The sequence below is a fragment of the Fukomys damarensis genome, unplaced genomic scaffold (assembly GCF_012274545.1).
Source record: "Fukomys damarensis isolate Sample0158 unplaced genomic scaffold, DMR_v1.0_HiC HiC_scaffold_13, whole genome shotgun sequence".
Lineage (NCBI taxonomy): Eukaryota > Metazoa > Chordata > Mammalia > Rodentia > Bathyergidae > Fukomys > Fukomys damarensis.
The window spans coordinates 36,507,298-36,522,831 of record NW_022900925.1 but is presented as its reverse complement, the minus strand read 5'-3'; the positions used below and the strand labels follow the sequence as shown (position 1 = coordinate 36,522,831).

The following is a 15,534-nucleotide window of genomic DNA, read 5'->3' as shown; positions in this document are numbered from 1 at the left end:
AAAAAAAAAAAAAAAAAGACCATACTACTCATACATATTTATTTATTTGGTACTGGGATTGAACTCTGGACTTTGTGCTTGCCAAGCAGGCAGTGGCATCACTGAGCTAAATCCCCAGCCCTCATTTTTCTTAAAGAAGTAGAAATTAAAAATATAAAAAGAGGGGTTGGGGATTTAGCTTAGTGATTCCGCCGCCTGCCTTGCAAGTGCAAGGACCTGAGTTCGATCCCTGGTACAACCCCCCCATATATATAAAGAGAAAATAAAACCCAAACTCAAGTAATCTCGAATTTTCTTTGTCCCCCTAGTCTTTTTTTTTTTTTTTTATACTGGGGATTGAACTCAGGTCCTTGCAAGGCAGGTGCCAAAACCACTGAACTAAATCCCTGTCCCTCTCCCCCTAGTTTTAGTCTTAGTTCAGTGAGTTTGAACAAAACAAAACAAAAAAGACTCCCACCTCTGTCTCTCTTTTTTTTGGGTAATGGGAGTTGAACCCAGGGCTTTTGTCCTGAGCTACACATTCCTGTCTTTTAAATTTTTTTCTTTTGACACAGGGTCTCGCGCTAAGTCACGAAGTTATCCAGGCTGGGCTCAAAATTGTGATCATCCTGCCTCAGCCTCCCAGAACTGTTGGAATTACACATCTGAGGCACCATAGTGGGCTAATATTTGAGTGTAGGCATTTCTTTTGGGTCCGAAGATACTACTACTGTACTTGTTATAAAAATGTTTTCACGGTTCAGCAGCTGCAACCAAAATGAGCTGTAGAAATCTCTGCAAATTCGTTAAAGTCGTGAAAAAGAGTGAAGTACATGAAAGATGAGAGTTCAGGTTGTGGCCAGCCTGGCTGGGCCGTGACCGGTTAATGAAGAAGTCCCATGTAACATGCACAGCACCGCTCCACAGCCCTGCAAGCGAATGCTGAGTCGGACAGGACAGGCCTGAGCCGGAAGTCAGCCCAAGGACTGGGAGAGGAAAAGGCCCACTGTTCCTCAGCTCTTCCAGCTGTGTTCTCTCCTGTGGAGCGAACTTGTTTTCCTGCTTTATCTCGGCCTAGACTCACTCTGCAGAGCCAGTTTCTCTTCCTATGTTTAATACATGTTAAAACTCTGCTACCAGGCCGGGGATTTAGCTCAGTGGTGCCGTGCCTGCCTCGTAAGTGGCAAGGTCCTGAGTTCTATTCCCGGCACCCCCCCACACACTTTGAACGCACCTCACCATTGTTGCCTTCTGAAGCAGGGCTGGGAGTCCTTTTTCATCTTTATTGTGCTGATGGGCCTGCCCCGGTGTGCTGAATTGATTCAGTGTTTCCCTCTCACCGTCATTCTTGACTTTGGGGAAGAGCCAGAGTGGCAGGTGCCAGATTCGGTGTGTAAGGAGGGTGAGGACGCGCTCACGGTTTTAGGAGCCTGCCTTTCCAGCTGGATTTGTAAATCACACCTTGTAGAGACACTCAGGGAATAGGAGTTCCAGAGCTCCTTCAGAAGTGGTGGGATCAATGTGTTCAGAGCAAGGGAGAGTATTTTGAGGGGATTAACGGCGCTGTCTTCTACTGTATTAAAAATTAAAAAAACTTAAAACATTCACCGTAGTTTTCAGTCACCCTCGTATTTCAAGTGCTAGATACCTGTCATCCCGCAGCACTCGAGAGGCTGAGGCAGGACGATCACTGCTAGTTCAAGTCCAGCCTGGTCTACATAGCAAGATCCTGTCTCAAAAACAAAACAAATCAAATGATAGACATTCCATTTTTCCAACCATATTTAAAAAATGTAACTCAGTAAAAAATCATACCTTCAAAATGACTGAATTCATTTGCTCAGAATTAAGAAAGCCATGACCGTTGTGAAATCAGGCATACATCTCGCAGTTTTTCTCCAGTGCATTTAAAGTTACACCTAACATAGCATCAACACGTAATTAGAAATAAAAGAATCTCCGAGCTGGACCAGGGATTTAGTTCAGTGGTTATGCTGCCTGCCTTGCAAGCTCAAGGTCCCGAGTTCGATCTCTGGTACAAAAACCAAAACAAAAAAAAAAACCAGTTGATCCCCAGTACCCCAAAAAACCAAACCAAAAACAAAAGCTGAAGGATAGATGAGCAGTACTGGTCAAATTAAGTCTCTAATACATGATGGAATTAGAAATGCTTTCTTCTGGAAAGGTACAGAGATTGGAAAAACTAACCAAACATTTTTATTAATTAGTAACCTTTCATAGTTATGTAGGGGGAAAAGCCCAGCTAACAAAGAAAACAAAGTATCACCACCTTGAAACAAAACATCATATACCTTGTGTGTGCTGGATTTGATAGAAATCTTCACTCTTTTTTTTTTTGGTACTGTGAATTGAACTTGGGTCCTTGCATTTACGAGGCAGGCAGGCGGCAGAACTACTGAGTTAAATACCCGGTCCTCTCCCTTTTTTATTTTTGGTTTTTTGAGACAAGGTCTCACTATGTAGTTGAGACTGCCCTGGAACTCACTATGTAGCCCAGGCTGGTCTCGAACTCACAGCGATCCTCCTGCCTCAGCCTCCCAAGTGCTGGGATTACAGGAGTGCACCACCACGCTCAGCATTTTTTTTTCCCCCTTTGGATAGAAGTCTTCATTCAGAACAGCTGGTTTTGTAGCAACTGAGTTACATTTCATTAAAAAAGGCAGAAAAAGAGGTACCATGCTAACACTAATTAATTACCAAAGGCAGAAGTACTACATTTTAGACAAAGCAAGGAAAACTATCAGAGATAATGAAAAGTATCACGGAATGATAAAGGAGTGAATTCTCCAGAAAAGTATAAGAGCCCTTCATGGAAAAGCTCCCACAGACAGCGGGGAAACACAGGAGGCAAAAATGATTAGGACCCTGAAGAGAAACATGATTCTTCCACTGTGCTGGGTGATCTCAGCGCCTCTCAATTACAAATGACTGATCCAGCAGATAGAAAATCAGTGAAGATACGGTGGGACCGAGCAGCAGCACCCGTCGACAGGATCTAACTGACACTTACAGGATGTCCATCCAACCACAGCAAAATTACATATTCTTCTCAAGCTTACGGGAACCCTCCCGACTCACCGCAACCGGGAGCACAGTAACCAAAGCAGTCTGAAAGAGCAGAGGTCACGCAAAGTCTGCTATCAGACTGGTAATGGCATTAACCTAAAAGTGAATTAGAAAAAAATAGCTGGAAAATTAAAAAATACTTGGAGATTAAACACATTCCTAAATACCTCCCTCTTTCCTTCTTGGTGCTGAGGATCAAACCTGGGGCTTTGTGCACACTAGGCTGGGCAGTCACTGAGCTACATCTTCACCCCGTACAATCTTTTTAAACAAATAAAAAATGAAAATACAAGGCTGGGGATTTAGCTCAGTGGTGCCACACCTGCCTCACAAGTGCAAGGTCCTGAGTTTGATTCCCAGTACAAAAAAAAAAAGGTGGGGTACAACTTACAAAATGTGTAGGATTCAGCAAATCCACTATTTGGAAGGAATTTACAGAACTGGCTTTGTGTATTGCTAACCTCTCGAGCTGGTCACGGCCTGTAATCCCAGGTACCGGGGAGGTGGAAGGCAGAGGATGATGGCAAGTGAGGCCCAGCCTGGGCAACAAGCCAAGACCCCCTTCTCCAAAACAAAACAAAGCAAAACAGGCAATGCCTGTAATCCCAGCATTCTGGGAGGCTGAGGCAGGAAGATCACAAGTTTGAGCTCAGCCTGAGAAATTTTTGTGAGACCTTTTCTCAGAATTGAAGGGACACACACACACACACACACACACACACACACACGCACAAAGTAAAAAAGGCCTGCGGATGTAGCCTGGTACTTAAGACCCTGGGTTCAATCCCCAGTACCCAAAACAAAAAGCCATAAATGCTGGCAAGGATTAGCTAGAATAGGAACCTTTCTACACTGCTGGTGGGAATGCTAATTAGTACAGCCCCTGTGGAAATCAGCATGGAGGTTCCTCAAAAACATAAAAATGGAAGTAGCACAGGACCCAGCAATAGCAGTCCTCTGTATACATCTACAGGGATTCACATCAGTGTCCTATAGTGGTTTACTGCGGCACAGTTCACAGATAGACAAGATCTGGGACCAACCTAGATGCCCATTAACAGATGCATGAATAAAGAAAATGTGGTAAGCCAGGCTGAATTAGTGCATTTTCCCTATATGTGGACCCCAAAAATGAAAGTAGAGGGCGACTACTATTAGACAACAGAAAGGGAATGTGGGGAGGTGGGTGTTAGAGAAGGCAGTGGGGCATGGGTAGGATTACAATATATTTTCTGCATGTATGAGAATACCACAGAGAAGCCTAGTATCTTGTTAAAGTAATAGGCACTAATAAAAATATATTCAAAATAGAAAGAAAAAATTTTAAATTCCAAGATGAGCTAAGTAAATGAAAGGTTATTCCATGTTCACGGGCAGGAGACTCAATACCGGTAAGGTGTCGATTCTCCCAAACTTGACCTATAGAGTCAATGCAAAATCCCAGTTAAGCTCCCAGCAAGTTAGGTTTTGGTTACAAATAAACTACGGAGAGGCAAGAGGTCCAGAATTGCTAAGACACTACTGAAGAAGAAAGACCGTCAAAGAACAGATTCGACTCAAAAGACTTACAGCACACGGATCCAGGAAGCACAGTGTTGTCAGAGGACAAGCCAGTGGTGGGCAGTGCAGAAAGCCCACAGGCTCACCCAGACGAACGTTGCAGACTGACTGACAAAGGAGCGAAGGCCGTTCTGTGGAGGAAGGAGAGTCTGTCCAACAAATGGTGCTGGGAGGAACAGATTTCTGTATGCAGAAGAGCAAATACAGATATGCAACTTACGTATTTCACAAAAATTAACTCAATATGGATCTGAGACCTAAATTAAAAAAAAACTAACTTCTAAAAGATGGTAAGAGCAAACCGAGGTGATCTTGGGTTTGGCAATGAGCTTTCAGATATGACACTGAATGTATGGCCCATGAAAGAAGAAACTAAGTTATACTTTATTAAAATTAAAAACTGCTGCTCCATGAAAGATAATGATAAAGGAATGAAGAGACAACCTAAGACCAGGAGAAAATATTTGTGACCATGGGTCTAATAAATACCTTGTATCCAAAATATACAAGGGACTCTCCGAACTCAACAGGAAGAGGACAAGGAATCTAGTCAAAAACGGGCAAAGAGTCTGAACAGACAGACAGACAGACAGCTCACCAAGGAAGATGTGTAAATGGCGAATACATTAGAAATGTTCACCATCAGATGTTCAGGGAGTCTGGAAATAAAAGCAATAATGAAACACCGTGGACCCTTGACTTACGAACTCAATTCATTCCCGAGGACTGGTTGTAGCTCAAGTTGGCCAGTGAAGACTCAGGCTCCTCCACATGACCCTCCAAGTCTCTCTCCTGCACACAGGTAGATCTGAGAGACGTTGCAGTTGACCCACACAGGGAAGGGTGTCGACATTTCTTTCCAGAACTCTTTAAGGGTTCGATCTATATCTGGAAGCACAAGCAGCCGGCATTCGGGTCATAACTCCAGACTGTAAGTTAAAACTACAATGCCAGTTGTAGCCCAGCTTGTTTGTATGTCAGGCTGGTTGTAACTTGAGGGTCCACTGTACCACTAAACCCATATTAGAATGGCCAAAATCTAAAAAAAAACAATAACAATACCAAACGCTGCTGAGGGAGAACAACGAATACTTGGTGATTTGTTGAGATTGCAAAATGGTACACTGCACTGGGAGACAGCCTGGTGGTTTCTTACCAAACTAGACACGGTCTTAGCTTGTGAACCAGTAATCACACCCCTAGGTATGAACCCAACTGAAAATTTAGGCCTGGGCTAAAACTTGCAAACAAATGCCCATAGCACCTGTATTCATAGTTACCAAAAACTGGAAGCAAGCAAGATTTCCTTCGTGGGTGTGTGGGTAAATACACTGGTGTATTTGTCAGATGATTATCAATACAGAAGGGGCTAACAAGTCACGAAAAGGTATGAAGAAAACTCAAACACATATTGCTGAGTGAAAGTAGCCAATAGGAAAACCTACACACTGCCATGTGGGCAAAGGTAAGAGAGCACAGAGGCAGTAAGAAGACCAGCGCTTGCCAGGGACTCGGAGGGAGGGATGGACGGCGGAGCACGGTAGACTTTTAGGATGGTGAACTATTCTATGTGAGACTGCAGTGGTGAACACAACATTAGGCGTCGGCCAAAATTTAAACCACGAAGACTGAAACTTTCATGTGAACCACGGACTATAGATATATGATTTATGTAAGTAATTTCAAACAAATGAATATATGGAAAGTATAAAATTTTTATTATATTTATTACATTTTGCTACTCTTCTTGGCCCTAGTACAGTCCTGGTTACAGAGCAACAGAGTCAGTTTGTAAAAAACAAAACCAATATCCCATTAAAACCCCACCCTCTCCTGTTGAAACTTTCCTTCATACACTGGGGACACCGGGGTAAACGCTTTCCCATGTCAATTGATTTTTTAAAAGTTTCTAAAATGCATGTTTCCCAAGGTCTTGGTCTTACTGATCTTAGCTCATGGAGTTATCTATGATAGTCTAGGATGTGAAGGGTCATCTTCTGTCCACAAGCACGTGACAAGGCTTTCTCCTCGGGCCTTCACGCTGCTGATTTTTCTTCAGAGTTTACGGGCAAGATTTAGCTCCATAGACACGGACAGAAATGCAGATCTGACAAGTGACATCAATGTCAGGACTGAAAGTCCCAGGACTACAAACCACTGCAAAGGAAATTGTGTAGATTATTCTAGATGAGAGGTGTTTTATATCGGCAACATAGGACTCAACAGGGATATCTCACAATTTCTACCACCCTCGTATTTATTTAGCCGATTAAGTTATGGGAGACTGAGTTTCAGACTTTGGAATCTGATGATTCTAAAGACAGGAGCAAGTTAGAATCTTTGTTTGTTTTAAACAATGACAAAGCTTATTTGTAAAAGTGAAGAGGGAGGGAGAAACTGGCTTTGCAGGGTGAATTTGGGCACGTGAAAGAGGAAAGAGCAAGATAAAAGTACACCTGCAGGACACGAGGTGGGCTGTGTGAGGACCGCCACGGAGCCCGGGATCTTATATTTTACTTTAGTGTCCGCACTTAAAATATATGAGTTCCTATTTCCAGTTTTCTAGTTCCTATTTCTTAGTTGTGTTTTCTAGGTAGGACCATTCCGTGTTCCTTACAGTATAACAGCTTAAGTCAGAAGGCTAAAGAAATGTTTTGTAATACAAGAGAGTGCACAGGAAGGATTAGTATACTTGAAGAGAAGTATATTTAGAAATCTGGCCTTTGAATTTTTACTTCCCCTTCGCAAAATATGTTTTTGTAAGAGAACCAGTCTAAAGATCCAGTTCCATTATCCTAAATGTATTACTCATCTACTTTTCTGATTCTATGCCTTAGATATTTAGATGTTTAGATTTTATAATTACCACAACAGCTTGCACAGTTGCTGTGTAGGCCTTCATTTTTTCCAAAGCCTGGTCGACAGCTGTCCACCCGTACTACATGAAAACTGTGGTTCACAAAATGCATAGCGGGTAGTGTTTTATTAAAACGATGGTAGAGAATATCTGCTTGGCTATGAAAAAATTCTTCTATCCGATCTCTTGCCTAAGATTTAAAAATATCAGAGAAAAGAACAATTACTAACCCACGGACCAAATTCTTCCTGCATAAGAGGCAATAAAAAGTAGTATAAATGCCCATGATTTACACAACAGATGAATTCTTGCAATGCTGGGTATTAAGACTCAAAATGAGCCTAATATTAGACTAGCCTTAACCTTATTAACTATTCTCATTTCATATGTAAAATGGGTGAGGAAAAATGAAAGTTAAAAATTTATAACATATCAATTCAATATGTAGCTATCAAGGGGTTCATTCATTACAGTATTTCTAATTCCATATAATAAGGAAAAAATATAAGCAAAATAAAAACCGATGTTTTTCTCTAATCAGCATTATAAACTAAAGATATAAAATGCGTTATTTCTCAAGCACAGAGTTTAATAATAACTAAAATTAACTGTCTTCTTCCCATAAGGTATCCATATTATGGGCTTAGGAAAAAGACCCAGACAGTGAAGGAAACTTTTTTTTTTTCAGTACCTAGCCTTCCAATTTTTTTTCTTTTAGAAAAGTCTTCACTAAGACACCCAGACTGGGCTTACACTTGTGATCCTCCTGCCTTCCAGAGTGCTGGGATTACAGGTGTGCACCAAAATCCCAGCTGAGTGAAGGGATTTTTCAGGCTATGTCCTTAGTTTCTGAGGATGGCAGACACACAGGAACTAGTTTTTGTTTTTTTGAGACAGGGTCTCATTATGTAGTGCAGGCTGGCCTTGGACTTGCTATGTAGCCTAGGTTGGCCTCAACTCCCAGAAATCCTCCTGCCTCAGCCTCCCGAGCGCTAGGATGACAGGTGTGCGCCACCATACACAGAAACTATTATGACGAGTGCAGACACAATTTTGGAAGAACAGTTGGTTTAACCTAGGATGACATGATTGTGGAATTGTTTCAGGCTGCTGTTTAACTCTCATTTAGGGAAACAAAACCAGGCATCTACCTTTTTATTATAGATAAAATACATAGTATTAACATATATATATATACACATATATATATGTATATATATATATGTGTATATATATATATATACACACACATATATATATATATATACACACTTCTCTGGAGTACATCTTGAACATCTTGAAATATCCAGGAATCTCACAATTTCAGTTTAAAAAACTGAAACAAAAATCAACACTATATTTAAATTAAAATAAAGAATTTAAATCTGAGCATGGTGGTGCACTGCTATAATCCCAGCACTTGGGAGGCTGAGGCAGAAGGATCATCAGGAGTTTGAGGCCAGCTTGGGGCTATATAATGAGTTCAAGGCCAGTCTGAGCTATAGAGTGAGACCCTGTCTCAAGAAAAGCCCCCCCGCAAAAGATATAAATTTACTCCTTAGTAATGTTTATATGAGTAACAAATACAAGATGGAGATTTCTGAAGAAAATTTTAACTGATAAAATATGTAAAAATTTAAAAATAGCCGGGGATTTGGCTCAGTGGTTCCACCGCCTGCCTCTCAAATACAAGGACCGGAGTTAGATTCTCGGTACCGCCCCCCAAATATTTTTTTGATTATTTAAGTACCTTTCCCTTCCAATGAAAACCTCACCTTGAGGATATTATGGTTAGTGGCATCTTCACAATCATCAGACTCATTGCATGCCCCTCTCCACCCAGGCGTGAAAAGGTTAACTGGGGAGGAAAACAAGATAGGTTCACAGAAGAACTCTAAAAAGTTCCAAACATCTCAACGAAGCCCCAAGTGCTTAAACCTGCATGCACACAGGCATCTGGTCCAGCCATCTAACCCTCGGAGGGAAGGTGCACAATTTGAGTAACTGATGCGTTATGACCTTACTCCACCTGGGGGCCAACGGAAGTAACTACAAGGCTTCAAAACACACTGGGGTTGGTTACTTTCCTTTGTTAAAATCTCAAAAATACAGTGTTAGTCTGGGTGTGGTGGCCCATGCCTGTAATCCCAGCACTAGGGAGGCTGAGGCAGGAGGATTGCGGTGAGACAAGCCTGGGCTACATAGTGAGTTCCAGGTCAGTCTCAACTATATGGTGAGACCCTGTCTCAAAAAAACAAACAAGGGCCGGGGATTTAGCTCAGTGGCTCCGCCGCCTGCCTCACAAGCACAAGGACCCGAGTTCAATCCCTGGTACCAAAAAAAAAAAAAAAAAAAAAAACCCAAACAACAAAAAATCTGGAAGAAGTTATCATTGAAATATTAGCTATATAATTAAAGCACTAATAAAATAATTGATTTCTCACTGATGAGCAACAATATATTACCTCTGAAGGTAAATAATTAGTATGTTAATTTAGAAAAATCACAACCAGGAAACAGTATATTTTAGTACTTAATAAACATTTTAAAAACTTATTCATGAGATATCTCAGTTTCACATGGTAATTAATTTTGTAATTTATCCTGGCTCAGAACTACATTCATCAAATGAGAGAAATGTTTAAAAAATTGTTTTTACCTTGAAAGGCTATGAATAGCTCATGTGTGAGGTCATGTTCTGGAATTTTAACAACATGGCATTTATATGATGGCTCTATGATATGGCATGACAAATCAGAGATTAAGTTATTCAAGATTTTTTTCAGCAGTCTGAAGAGCTGCTCATTATATCTTCCTACACAAGACTTCGTGGTAAAACGTACAGCCATCTGATAAGAATAATCAGGTTCCTGGTAGGCTTTGAAAAAAGAAATGAAAATGAAAATAATTGTGCCTAGCATTAACTTATTCTACTAAACAATTTTCAAATAACATGTAGTTTTAAGTAAGTCTCATCAAGCTTGCAAATCAGCAGGGAAACTTTTCTTTTCTCATAAGATGTTATATCAGTGTGCTCGCAAAATATATGAAACTAGTAATTTAAAAGAAAAAATGTCATTTTTCAGCTGAGACATTTACTTAGAAGAAATGGCTTCTGCGGGATAGCTATAAAGACAAGAGAATCAGGAAAAAAAAAAAAAAGATGGGTGCGGTGGTGCACACCTGTAATCCCAGCTATTCCAGAGGCTGAGGCAGGAGGACTGCAAGTTGAAGGCCAGCCTGGATGGTTTAGCAAGAGTTTGTCTAAAAAAAAAAAAAAAGTGCTGGGGGGGCAGACATTTGCCTAGCTTGAATGAGGCCCTGGGTTCAATCCCTAGGACTGGATTTGCTTTTATAATATTAAATATTGATTTCTAAGTATCCTGGCAAAATTGTGATAGTTTGTGGTTTCACACCCAGACAGTAGGAAGTAGAGAGCTGAAAGGGGGTTGTTTCAGATACACTTATTTTGATGTTAATTTAAGAATTTTCCCGGTCAAATTCACCTTCAAATACTTTGTAAATCATGACTCATTTTCACTAAACAAAGCAACTTTACACCGAATTTGGATTCTAATTATAAATTACAATGTGCCTGTATTCCTACCAAAGACCATGAAGTCATATCTCTTCTTGACTATAGTTTCTTCTTGGGTTTCTGCCTTGACAGTCTTATAAGAAAAAGTACATGTGTAAAGTCCAGACAAAAGCTCCAGAAAATCCTTCAGAATCAGCCTTCCTGTTTTTGTTATACTGATTCGATTATTTCCTAAACATAAATGGAAAATAATTTGGTTATTGAACAAAAATAACAATTCAAATATTACTTAGTAAACCTAGGGTTACGAATTAACATAAAAACATTTAAAAATTAAGGTACTATTTCAACTTCAAAATCCAACAGAGCCGGGATGTAGCTCAGCGACACAGTGGCTGCCTAGCAAGCGTGAGGCCCTGAGTTTGATTCCTGGTACAAAAACAAGAGAAAGCATCCTACAAAATCTTAATTCTGTCATATCACTCTATGAAAACCCACCAGATAAGTACAATTCTTTCATTCATTTCTTTTCTCTTTTTTTTATTCATTTCTCATTATCTAGTTTCAATCAGTTTATGCCAGTAATTCAGTAAATGAGATACGATTTCTTCACACAAAACAGAAAGTAGCCAAGTGTAAAGGGCGCATGCCTGTAACCCCAGTTACCTGGAGGGCTGAGACAGGAAAACTGCAAATTCAAGGTGAGTCTGTCTTAAATTAAGTAAATAAAATACAATAAAAGGGGCCAGAGCTGTAGCTCCGTGGTGAGGCACATGCCTAGCATGTTTAGTCTTTAATACTAAAAAGAAAAAACCCACAAACAAAAAATACCCCCAAAACAACAACAACCTAGAAATCAATTAATCATGTTTTTATTCCAAGCAACTCTTCTAACAGTAAAAGAAACTATACATGTGATATTTCATCTCCTATTATTGGTGCTATAAGGATACATTTTTAGATTTTATAAAGACTTCCGTGCTTTTGTTTTGGTACCAGGGATTGAACTCAGGACCTTCCACTTTTGAGGCAGGTGGTGACACTGCTGAGCTAAATCCCCAGCCCTATAAAGACATTTGAACTTGGCTGGGTGTAGTGGTGCACACCTGTAATCCCAGCACTTAGGAGGCTGAACTTTGGAGCTATGGGAAGTAGGGTGCAAAAATTACCCCTTCAGGGCTGGGAGGGTAGTTGAAAGGCAGAGTGCTTGCTTAGCCTGTATGAGGCCCTGGGTTCAAGCCTCAGCACTGCAAAAAAAAAAAAAAAAAAATCAAACAACAAAATTATTACTCTAGTTTTTACATAAGAAGAAAATAAGGCACAGACCAAGGTATACATGATTTAAGGTTAGATCAAGTAGAGTTGCAGTTAAATTTCAATTTTCTCTTTTCAATCAACAGCACTTTTCTAAAACAATATTGACATCAGCAAAACTGAACAGATTAGGATACGTATGGAGGATATACTCCTAAGTGAAATAAATAAGCCACATATGTGTAAATACCGAATAGTTTCTCTGGTGTGAATAAACTATAATAGTACATAAGATCCAAATGATACAATGTGAAATAGGAAGAAAGGGGCTAAAGGTGTAGGGAAAGTGGGAAGGGTAGGGGAAAGCTAATAAGGGAAAAGAAGAAAATATGAGAAAATGAAAAAAATGAAGTGTTTGTAAAGGGGGAGAGGAGGAGGGGTGAAGGGAGGGCAGGGACAAGGGGAAGAAATGAGAACCAAGACCCGTCATGTGAAGGTACAAGAGCCCAAGGATGAATGTAACTGTACTGTCTACCTAAAATGGACCAATAAACTCAATGAGGAAAAAGAAACTGAATAGATTAAAATCAATAATCTACCTGTTAATGTCTTTTCATTAGGCCCAATCCATAAGTATGTGGGGTCCACTGTTTCTTTACTAGCACGTTGGGAATCCATGCAGACAAGAACAGGACTATTTTGATGTAATTTTACATATATTTTCACTGTGAAAAAATAAAGTACTGTTAAGTACATTACATAGCAAAATTTAAAAAAATACTTGTCTCAAGGATACTTATTAGTTTTTGTTTTGTTTTGTTTTTTTTGTACCGGGGATTGAATTTGGGACCTTGCACTTAAAAGGCAGGTAGTGGAACCACTGAGCTAAATTTCCCGCTCAATACTTATTCTTCTTGAATTTCAGTATTTTATTATTTTTGAGACAGCATCTTGCTATGTAGTTTAGGCTGGCCTTGAACTCACTATGTAGTCCAGGCTAATACTGGGATGAGAGACATGTGCTATCACATCTGGCATTTTATTTTTGTTTTTTGGTACTGGGATCAAACTCAGGATCTTGAGCTTGCCAGGCAGGCGCTATGCCACTGAGCTACATCTCCAGCCCTCAATACTTTAAAAATTGATATATTATTATAACATTTAGGGCTGGGTGTTATGGTGCATGCCTGTCATTCCAGCAGTTAGGAGGATTGCTGCGTTTGAGGCTAGTCTGGGCTACATAGTGAGTTCAAGGCCAGCCTGAATTACATAGCAAAATCCTGTCTCAAAAAAAAAAGAAAAAGAAAAGAATAGGGTGCTAGCCCGAAGTCTCTTTTCTTTCTCAAGGTAAGCTGTTAAAACTTGTTTGAGTCATGCTTTTTTTTTCCCTTGGTGCGATAATATAGTATATAAAAATGTGTATAACACATTTAGAAGAAGTTCATTTTAATGTGCAGATTCAGAATTCATTCAAAACATAATCTTTTGAAGGGATAATTGATTCAATTTAAAGTCCAGAGAAGAACTTGAACTTGCTTTGCAGAACTAAATACGATGACTATCCTTAAGGAAAACGGCGTTTCATTTTATTTATTTTTAAATTTGAGTTTATTGGCACATTTTAGGTATACATTACGATCACATTCGTTACTGGGAATTTGTATCTGTACGTGATAGATCTTGGGTTTTTTTTTGTTTTGCTTTTGGTACCAGGGATCGAACTCTGGACCTTGTGCTTTCAAGGCAGGCAATGGAACCACTGAGCTACATCCCCAGCCCCTGATATGTCTTGGTTCTTATTTCTTCTCACTCCCCTCCCCTCCCTTCAACTCCTTCACCCCTCCTTATTTACATGATCTTTGTTTCCATTTTTTTCCTCCCCCCATTTTTATTCTTTTTCCCCTTCCGCTTTTTCCTTCTCCCTGGGCATTTCATTTAAAATTTCCTCTGTCGGGAATAAGAAGTCTGGAAGGGGAATACTAGGAAGGTATTCTGCAGTTACCTACTTTTACTTTGGGGCAGAGGCAGCAGGCTGGGAACCAGTGCAGTACCAGAAGTATTAATTTAAAACCCCTCTGAATGCCAGGCTCTAAATGCATAAAAGACACCATCCTACAATCTGGAGGGAGCAGCGGTGTTGGGGACGGAGAGGTTCCAAACATGCCACGATGAACTGGCTCAGTTATCCAAAAGTAACTGGGGGCAACGGAGCTGAACCTTAATGGGTGAACAGGATCCTCATCTAGTTAATCAAGGGAGGGGTAAGAGCCTTCAGCAGTGGAGAGGAATTTCCAGCCCTGGAAATCACGCCTGGGGTGGGGTTCACACGTCGCAGAGCTGCAGAAATATCTGGAATTGAGAGTCATTCCAAGAAGTCTGCGCTGAATTGGACTGGGCTGGATGCATCTTAAGTGAAATAAGTGACACACAAGCTTAAATATCTCGTGGTTTCGCTTATATGAGAAACCAAGGTATACACAAATAAAGAGCAGAATAAAAGATATTAGATGTCATGGAGGCAGATCCTTTGCAAATGGGAAGGAGACCGGAGACCAAGAGGTGAGGAGAGAGAGGATGTAAAAAGAATGTGTTATGTACATGTCCCAACAACCCAAGGTGAATGGAATCAAACGTGTATAATAAAAATATAAAGAAAACAGAGCTGTGCAGCTCTAAGGCAAGGCGATACAGCTAAACCTAGGGTCACTGTAAGCGTGGATCTACGCATCCTGATGTCCGGGACACATCTTCCGACGGTCTCGCGTGGGCAGAGTCATTACCTGGATGCCCTATCTTGCCGTACACGAGGCCTTTCTCACTGAGCAGGGAGGAGCGCGACCAGGCAACTGCGGAGGAAAGCAGCCAGGCTTGTCAGAGAGGAGCCGGCTCAGGGGTGGGGGTCAGGGGGCGGGACAGGGACTCTGGCACCGAGGGGACAAGGCTGGGGGTTGCGGGGACAGCCCTGGGGCGCAGGGGACAATCTTGGGGTCCGCGGGGGGCGAGCCCCACTTCCTGCGAGGTAGCAGAGCACCGCGGAGAGTAGGAGCCACGCTCGCATGGCGGCTCAGGAGGTGGCGTCGTGGGAGGCCTCGACCGCTGGGCTCTTTCCTGTCACAGCCCGCGTCCAACGCCTCCCCATCGCTCGTCCACACTGCCGGGCAAACCGCCTAGCGTCAATTCCGCTACCCGTCCGCGGCGGCTTGGCGGTGGGGGCGCGGACCTGCTGGACTGCGCGTGCGTGCTTCGGCTTCGGGGGCGG

The 15,534-nt window shown here is 41.3% G+C and overlaps 1 protein-coding gene and 1 long non-coding RNA gene across 9 annotated transcripts in view; one reads left to right on the top strand and one right to left on the bottom strand.

The window, feature by feature from the left end:
- LOC104859435 overlaps positions 1–1,113 on the top strand; it is a 13,238-nt gene extending 12,125 nt beyond the window's left edge. For all 3 annotated transcript variants that reach the window (XR_004517021.1, XR_779380.1, XR_002025213.2), the window contains one exon: positions 555–1,113. This is a non-coding gene — a long non-coding RNA (uncharacterized LOC104859435). The remainder of the gene's footprint in view (positions 1–554) is intronic.
- The window catches only part of Zpbp2 (zona pellucida binding protein 2), a 22,738-nt gene extending 7,213 nt beyond the window's left edge, over positions 1–15,525 (bottom strand). Inside the window, exons 1-8 of one of the 6 annotated variants that reach the window (XM_010620021.2) lie at positions 15,285–15,525; positions 15,056–15,121; positions 12,875–13,000; positions 11,091–11,252; positions 10,143–10,361; positions 9,259–9,341; positions 7,493–7,673; positions 6,369–6,783 (exon numbers count right to left, since the gene is read on the bottom strand). In XM_010620021.2, the coding sequence (XP_010618323.1) occupies positions 6,689–6,783; positions 7,493–7,673; positions 9,259–9,341; positions 10,143–10,361; positions 11,091–11,252; positions 12,875–13,000; positions 15,056–15,121; positions 15,285–15,333 (981 nt within the window). In that variant the 5' untranslated portion in view covers positions 15,334–15,525 and the 3' untranslated portion in view covers positions 6,369–6,688. Of the gene's footprint in view, positions 1–6,368; positions 6,784–7,492; positions 7,674–9,258; positions 9,342–10,142; positions 10,362–11,090; positions 11,253–12,874; positions 13,001–15,055; positions 15,122–15,284 lie in introns of those variants that run through there. The other 5 variants (XM_010620022.2, XR_779376.3, XM_010620024.2 and 2 more) reach the window with 5 other exon arrangements.
- Between the last annotated feature and the right edge of the window lie 9 nt (positions 15,526–15,534).